This window comes from Physeter macrocephalus, chromosome 4 (genome assembly GCF_002837175.3).
Source record: "Physeter macrocephalus isolate SW-GA chromosome 4, ASM283717v5, whole genome shotgun sequence".
Taxonomy (NCBI): Eukaryota; Metazoa; Chordata; class Mammalia; order Artiodactyla; family Physeteridae; genus Physeter; species Physeter macrocephalus.
This window is the reverse complement of record NC_041217.1, coordinates 145381910-145389617: the sequence shown is the minus strand read 5'-3', so window position 1 is coordinate 145389617 and position 7708 is coordinate 145381910. Positions and strand designations below refer to the sequence as shown.

The 7708-nt window shown below is 52.3% G+C and overlaps 1 protein-coding gene across 1 annotated transcript in view; it reads right to left on the bottom strand.

Annotated features, from left to right (window-relative positions):
- Window positions 1-339: 339 nt before the first annotated feature.
- TAL1 (TAL bHLH transcription factor 1, erythroid differentiation factor) overlaps window positions 340-7708 on the bottom strand; it is a 13894-nt gene continuing 6525 nt past the window's right edge. The window contains exon 4 of the mRNA XM_024119848.3: window positions 340-3982. Within this exon, the coding sequence (XP_023975616.1) occupies window positions 3528-3982 (455 nt within the window). The 3' untranslated portion in view covers window positions 340-3527. The remainder of the gene's footprint in view (window positions 3983-7708) is intronic.

Sequence of the window (7708 nt, the reverse complement as noted above, 5' to 3'; positions counted from 1 at the left end):
CTGGGACCATCCTCTGGTGAGAACTTAATCTGTCCTGAACCTATGATAAAAGCCACTGCCCCAGCCACGGAACTGAACCCAACACACAGAGAAGACTCTCCGGCCCGAGGCCCCGTGCCCAAAGTGGGCGCGCACAGCACCGAGAAGAGGCCCCCCTCCGTGAGGCCTGGCAGAGGGAAAAGAACAGATACCCTAAGGGGGGAGCCTCAGGGTAGAAGGTGGGAGCCCACCCCGGGAGAACCCATTTCAGGGGAGACAGGTCCATGCCACGCCTTTCCTTTAACATCCCAACTCTCAGTCCTAGGGGTGCAACATGCAAGCACAGAGTCTAGGCCCCTTTGTAAAACTTTTATTTAGAAATCTTCCCAATATATCCTTATATATATACACACATCATCACCACATGGGTTTTGTCGCTAAAGAGTCACACGCCCACAGTGTTGGCCTCTGGGCTGTACAAAGGTCAAGGTACCTGGAGCGGTTACTCCTCTTCTGCAGAAAAATGCAGAGACCAACGCAATGCATCACGTACAGTACAACATTGACGGAAAGTGCTGGGCCCGCCCGCAGGAACGATGCGCTATGTACATGGGCTGGGGGGCAAGCCTTCGGCGGGGGCCACGTACCATTGACATCACAAGTACGACACGACCACCCCCAAAGGCCGAGACAGTTGTCGGCTGACTGCCGATTCTGTGCCCTTTGTTTTGCTTTCGGAAAAGGATAAAGGTTGTACCATCTTGTCGTTTGCCACTACAAATAAAAGAATACGAATTTGTCTTAAAAGACGTAATTCCCTCCAGTCATTAACAATCATCTTTGTCCTCCTCATGTTTTTTTACATTTTTTCCTTTTTGTACAGATATTATTCTTGGATGGAGAATGTGCATGGGTGAAGAGGAGGCAGAGGAAGGAGAAGAGTATGGTGGGGGCAGGTGCTGGAAATGAAAGTGAAAATTATGGATCTTTTCTAGTTCTTAACAGACACTGAAGCTTTGCCCACCCCTACACAGGCCTGTCTCGGGTAGCTGTAGTACTTTTTACATATTCTGCCTCTGTTCCCATCTCTCTTTTCTAGTCTCCCTCCTGTGCCTTGCTTTGGAATGAGACTGAAATGAGGTCAATCTGGAGAGAGAAGGATAATCTAGATAACTCAGGATAAAGTGGTTTAGAACCTAAATTACCCAAATGCTATGCAGACAGGCAGACTGGCCCACTGCCTAGGTCCTGGACTCAGGGTGGGAAATCCCACTGCAGGAATTATAGTGAGGTGGACAGAGTTCCGTACGGTCTCAAAATGCTTCTACTTTCATGATTCCATTCAGTCCACACCACAGCACTAGGAGACAGGCCAAGCCAGGGTATTTACGAGAAATTGACCTTCAGAGAGAACTTTTCCAGGTCACACTGCAGGTCTGAGAGAAAAGGAAGCCAGAAGCTGGAGTTCCTCATAGAATGTGTGACCCATCTCCTAAAACCCATCCACCTATGCTCACCGTGGCCACTTTTCACTCCCAGGTCAAATTAACCCACCGGAAGCAAACACAGCCTTAGGACCTAGAACAGGTGCTCCATCTTTAGACAGATGGGATTTTTCACAGGAGCTTCCAAGTATCAGAAAGGAACAAATCCTAATGTTCATTAAAATATGATTGGGGGGGTGCTGAAATGGGACAGACAGAGTGCTACAAGGGTTAACCATGTTGCTCCCACCCCCACAAACTGGACCTCTCACAACTTAAAAGGAAGGGGAGGAGAGCAGGGATCATTCCCCATGGGCATGTGGCTGTCTCCAAGGTCCTGCCATGGTGAGGGCGAGCCACCAGGCTGGAGCCCATAAGGTGTGAGGGCCTTTCCCGACAGCCGCAGCGATGGTTCTTCCACATTGCTATGGACAGGGCAAAGTCAGAGCACTGTTTTCCCTCTGACCTCAAAGGCAGAGCCTGGTCAGAGCCAGCTGGGGTGACTTGAGGGCACAATGACAGGTATGTAGGACTTGTGTGCAGTTTGTTCCAGGGGCTTGGGGTGTGGGTCACAGGCAGGCCTCGCCTTAAGAAAACCATGTCCCACCATCTGGACTGACACGGGAGATCAATGAGGGGGCAGCAATCCACTCTACAAAAGGATTCTCCACTTTACCAAGGGACTTGTGGCAGTATTTCTTTAAAGGGTGAAGAGAAGGATTTGATTTACAAAAATGTCATGTACAACTTTTGACGGGGAGCACGCCTACTGCGTCACGCCAGCCTCCCATACACACCCTTGATGACCAAAATTTGTGCACTCAGGGATGCCGAAGATTCTGCTAAGTGAATGTCAATGTGTTTGGGTCTCCGCCAGGGCCTGGTCTCTCACTGGGCTCCCCAGGCCCTAGAAGTGGGGCTAGATCCTGGGTCATATCAAGACCTAGAGATCCCACAAATACCTGAAGTCAAGCAAAATCCCAAATGCCAGGAATTCATAGGACAGAGTTTGTTGTCGATTCAGTTTCAGGACACAGACCAGACCATCAGCAAACAGGCATCCTGCAGCAGGGAGGCCCCTCTGAGGAGCTAGGAGAACGCGAGACGGGGCTGCATGTCTACTCTCAGCACCAACACACACCGATCAGCACACTGGCATCTGCTCCCTGCATGAACAGCGAGGTGAGGACAGTGTCGCTGAGGACGCAGGCAGGTAGCTCTGAGACACCACCACGATTTGAAGCCCACGTGCCCCAAATAGCTCTTGCTCAATTTCACTCTCATCATTTCTCCTTTGTCTGCCTTCGAACAAAGCTCACAGGGCACGCTCACAGCCGCAGACTCAGTCCCCACAGCCACAAGGATGAGGAAGGCAAGTCTCAGTGGGGAGAAAGCAGAGCTTCGATCCCCAGGGCAAGAAGTAAGGGCTTCTGGGTTTCTGACCCTCTGGCCCAGCTAGTCGAGAGCAGGCTGTCCACTGGCTGTCTTCTTCAACCAGGCCCTGAAGAAGGCACCTCGAGGCTTGTGACTCTCTGCAACACTGGTAAGCTGGATGGACCAACAGGGGCCTGGATGAAGATGGGGCTCAAGAAATGGGCAGCTATTGGGTACCTGTATATTTGGACAGTGTGGCCACAAAAGCCACCCCAGCGAGCTTGGGAGGGGCTAAAGGCAAGGCAGAGACTGCCGGACGCCTCAGGAGAGAGCTGACAACCCCATGTCTCATCCAAGACAGGGCTCCCATGCACCAGGCCAAAAGCAATGCCACTCCAGCCTCTTACTTGAGAAGTCTTAGGGATTTGGAAAAGGGGGAAGACCGTGCCATCTTCATAAAAAGTACCTACCACTTTGCTCCATTCTTCTGTTCTCCTGCTGAGGCAGGAAACAGGAAAGCCAGCCCCAGAGGCAGCTGGGACTTCCCACAGTTCAGACATCAAGGAAAGCTCATCAAAAGTCCATGCCCTGCTTCAGAGCTGCCCAATCCTCACCCCACCTGCCCTAAAGCCCATGGTGCCTGTGGCCTGAGGGCACCCTCCTGGCTGGTCCTGGGTGGCCCCAGACCCATCACCGAGGGCCGGCTCCATCTGCGGCGGGCAGCATGGCAGGATGGAGGCTGCGGGCCGTGTGCTTGGGTGCCGGCTCTTCCGTGTAGCTGTCCGGGCTGGCTGCCCCGTCCAGGGAGCTGCCACAGCTGGAGTTCGGGGACAGCACGTCCTGCAGGAGGTCATCTGGAGGTGCAGCGCCCCCTCCGCCACCACCCCCTCCACCAGCCCCCACCGCAGGGTCCTTGCCAGGTTTGGCCCGCTGGCTGCCCTCCTCCTCCTGGTCATTGAGCAGCTTGGCCAGGAAGTTGATGTACTTCATGGCCAGGCGGAGGATCTCATTCTTGCTGAGCTTCTTGTCTGGGGGATGCGTGGGGATCAGCTTGCGGAGCTCAGCGAAGGCCCCGTTCACATTCTGCTGCCGCCATCGCTCCCGGCTGTTGGTGAAGATGCGCCGCACGACTTTGGTGTGGGGACCTGGAGGTAGGAGGACAAGGGTTAGGACAGTGGGTTGGGGATCCCCCAGGGCGTCTTCTCCTGTGGGGAAGCAGAGAAGCCATCCACCTGGAAACTTGGGAAACCTAGAATGCCCTCTTTCCTTTTACTCAGAAAACTCTTTACTTGTCCTTCAAAACCCTGTTTATCTGTTTCCTCCTCTCTGAGAACTTCCCTCAACCCCTCCAGACAGATCTAACCAACCACCCATGGCCCTATAATCCTGTAATCTCCATCACTCTTTTTTTTTTTTAACATCTTTATTGGAGTGTAACTGTTTTACAATAGTGTGTTAGTTTCTCCTTTACAACAAAGTGAATCAGTTATACATATACCTATGTTCCCATATCTCTTTCCTCTTGCGTCTCCCTCCCTCCCACCCTCCCTATCCCACCCCTCTCGTGGTCACAAAGCACAGAGGTGATCTCCCTGTGCTATGCGGCAGCTTCCCACTAGCTATCTAATTTACATTTGGTAGTGCATATATGTCCCTGCCACTCTCTCACTTTGTCACAGCTTACTCTTCCCCCTCCCCATATGCTCTCCATCACTCTTGATCATCACTGTGTGTTTCCATGTTTGTCCCCCTCTCTGAGCTGTGAGACATTTGAGGACAGGAACCATATATTATTCATTCATTCAGTCAGTCATTCACTTGTGCTAAGAGGCCATATGGCACTAGTTAGAAAGATTAAACTCTGGAGCCAGACTTTCTGGGTTCAATTCCTCACTATTACTCCCTAGATAGTAACTCTGGGCAAATTACCTGAACTCTCTGTGCCTTAGCTTCATCACCTGTAAAATGGAGATAATACTAGTAACTCAAGTCATAAGATTGTCTTGTGAATCTAACAACTAATACAGTTAAAGTACTTAAGATAATACCTGGCTCTGATGAAACATTCAGTAAATGTTAGCTATTATTATCCATTCATCAGTTATTTACTGACAGCCGGCACTGTGCTAGGCATTAAGGAATAAAGGTGCAAAGAGTCCCTGCCCTCGTGGAGCTTACGTGTTAATGGGGATGACAGATGACGAACAATCAGCAAACAAATAACCAACAAACAGGAAGCTGAATGTAAACGAAAGATGGAAAGGAGCTGCCATGTTTACCTGAGGTGGTTGGGGACAGCCTTTCGGAGGAGGTGACATCTATAAGGGAAGAACTTAAGGCCGAAGAAGAGCCAGCCAGACACAGGAAGGGAAGTTGGAAGGGCATGTGCACATGCCCTGAGCTGGAAAATGGCTGAAGCCCGCCCGGATAGATTAGTGTGGGTAAGATCAGAGTAGGCTGAGTCCAGATCCCATAGGGCCCCGCGGTAAGATGTGGGGATTTTATTCTAAGGGTGATGGAAGCACAGAGTAGGTAGGAGCTTAATAAATATTTGCTGACTAACTGATCATGCTGGCAGGTACGGAATGGAGGAGAGAGCAGAGAGTGGTGGGGAAATGACCTACACTGCGGGATCTCTCCCCCAGGAGAGGAGTGGAGAGACAGCCATGCACAGGCATGGCCTGAGGCTCTAGGCAGGCGTCTGAGGGCTGCCTCCGTCTTCCCGTGTCTACAGTGCACTGATCACAGACTAGAGCAGTATTCACTAGCGCTCATGTACTAAGACTTGCAGAGCAGGGGCAGACACCAGCGTGCATGTATCGAGCACCTATGGTATACGAAGCACTGCACTAAATGTCCAAGAGTGACCTGGGATTCCCAAAGCCAGGAAAGGCAGAGGAGCGCCCCGCTAGTGCTCCCAGGCTCCTGGGCTGAGGCGGGCGCTTCCTTCCGCAACCCTGAGGCACAGAGCCAGCTTCTGGCAGTCCTCAGGAAGCTCTGAGCACTGAAGGAACTGCCAGTACTGGGATGGTTGCTTGCCCTCTTCTGATGACCCTGGAACCGGATCTCAGAACGTGGAAAGCTGGGTAGGAGAGAAGACATCACCTAAGACCCATTGCTCATTTCACAGCTAGGGAGACTGTGGCCAGGACGGAGGCAGACCTTGCCTCTGCAACCCAGCTCATCCGTGCCGACACTTCCCGCTTAATCATCTCTGTCTTACACATACACACACCAGTCTTACATACACACACACACACACACAAAAAGAATGAAATTCACCCACTTGCACCAATATGGATACACTTGGAGGGCATTATGCTAAGTGAAATAATTCAGACACACTTCCCGCTTAATCATCTCTGTCTTACACATACACACACCAGTCTTACATACACACACACACACACACACACACACACACACACACCATGTTTCCCCCAGGGAGAATCACTCATCCTCTGCCCACAGTGCCTCAGAAGCTATCTTTCCAAACCCCAGCAGGCCCCAGCCCAGCTGACTCTTTGCCAAAGGCCAGACCCAGGCTGGGAAAAACACAGCACACCTGCTGGGCAGTCCTACCCTGGGCGCCTCAGAGGAAATAACTTGCTGTTCCCCGGCCTCCAGGACAGACAGAGGGGAGTCCCTCAGCTGTGCCATCAGGAGGACCACTGCTCTGTGGCTGAAGCTGGCTGATCTTGAGGGAGCTCCTAGGTGGGGAGAGAGGCATTATGGCTGCTGTCACAGCTAGAGCTACACAGACTCCAGAAGCCGCGCCTACCCCAAGCCAGGCCCTAAAAGCACTTTACCCCACTGTGCTCCTTCAACAACCTGTGAGGAAGCTATTATTCTCCCTACGTTACAAATGAGAAAACCGAGGCCCAGAAAAGTTCAGCAACAGGAATGCACATCAAATCCTGGCTTTAGACCTTGTGTTAGCTCCACTTTTATGGACTCTTTTCGGTTAAATCTCTGATTTCAAAATCCTGTGGGCATATCCTGCACCCCTCCACCCTTCCCTTCACCTCCATTTCCGTCTATTCCTCTCTGGTCCTTTCCAGAGAACCACCCACCTCTCCACACCTTCCTCTTTCCTGAGTCTGTACCTCCCTCCATGTCCTCTGTCTCATGCTGGCAGGGCACAGAGTAGGTGCTTGGTAAATATTGGCATCATTTATGGGTAATCGCTTCTCTACACCCCTGCACTCCCCCCAAACCCTCACCCCTTGCCCCTTCCTCTGTGCCTGATTTCTGTCGTCTCTGACCTTTGTAGAAAATGCCTCTTCCCTGGGGAACTTCAGGGCTGGTCTTGCCTACTTCCTGTTTGGTACACCCACCTCCTGTCTCTAACCTAGCAGCACTGACACTCCAACACCCTTCCCTCCCGGCCCTACACCCCTGTGCCCGAGGGTGGCTGGGTCTTTTGAGATCTGTTCCTTGTCCAGATGCTGGCTTGCCTCCTCTCCAGAACACCACAGAGGTATCCCCTCCAGAAGCCCCAGCTCAATATACATCCCTCCCACCAGCAACTTGCAGAAATCCCAGTCTGGCTCCAAGGCCTCCGGTGTGCACCAGGAGCTCCAGGAAGTCCCTCGGCTCTGAAGAGCCTGCTCTCCTGCCCCCTGGTGCTGGGCCCCATCTACTACATCTAGTCAACCTTGGGAAGAGGGAGGGCATCCTCCAAATTTCCCACTCATCCAACTCCTTCCCCCAAGTTCGGGGCCAAAGACTACTCAGGTAGTTCACATTAAAAATGCTGAAGCCGGGGCTTCCCTGGTGGCGCAGTGGTTGGGAGTCCGCCTGCCTTTGCAGGGGACACGGGTTCGTGCCCCGGTCCGGGAGGATCCCACATGCCACAGAGCGGCTGGGCC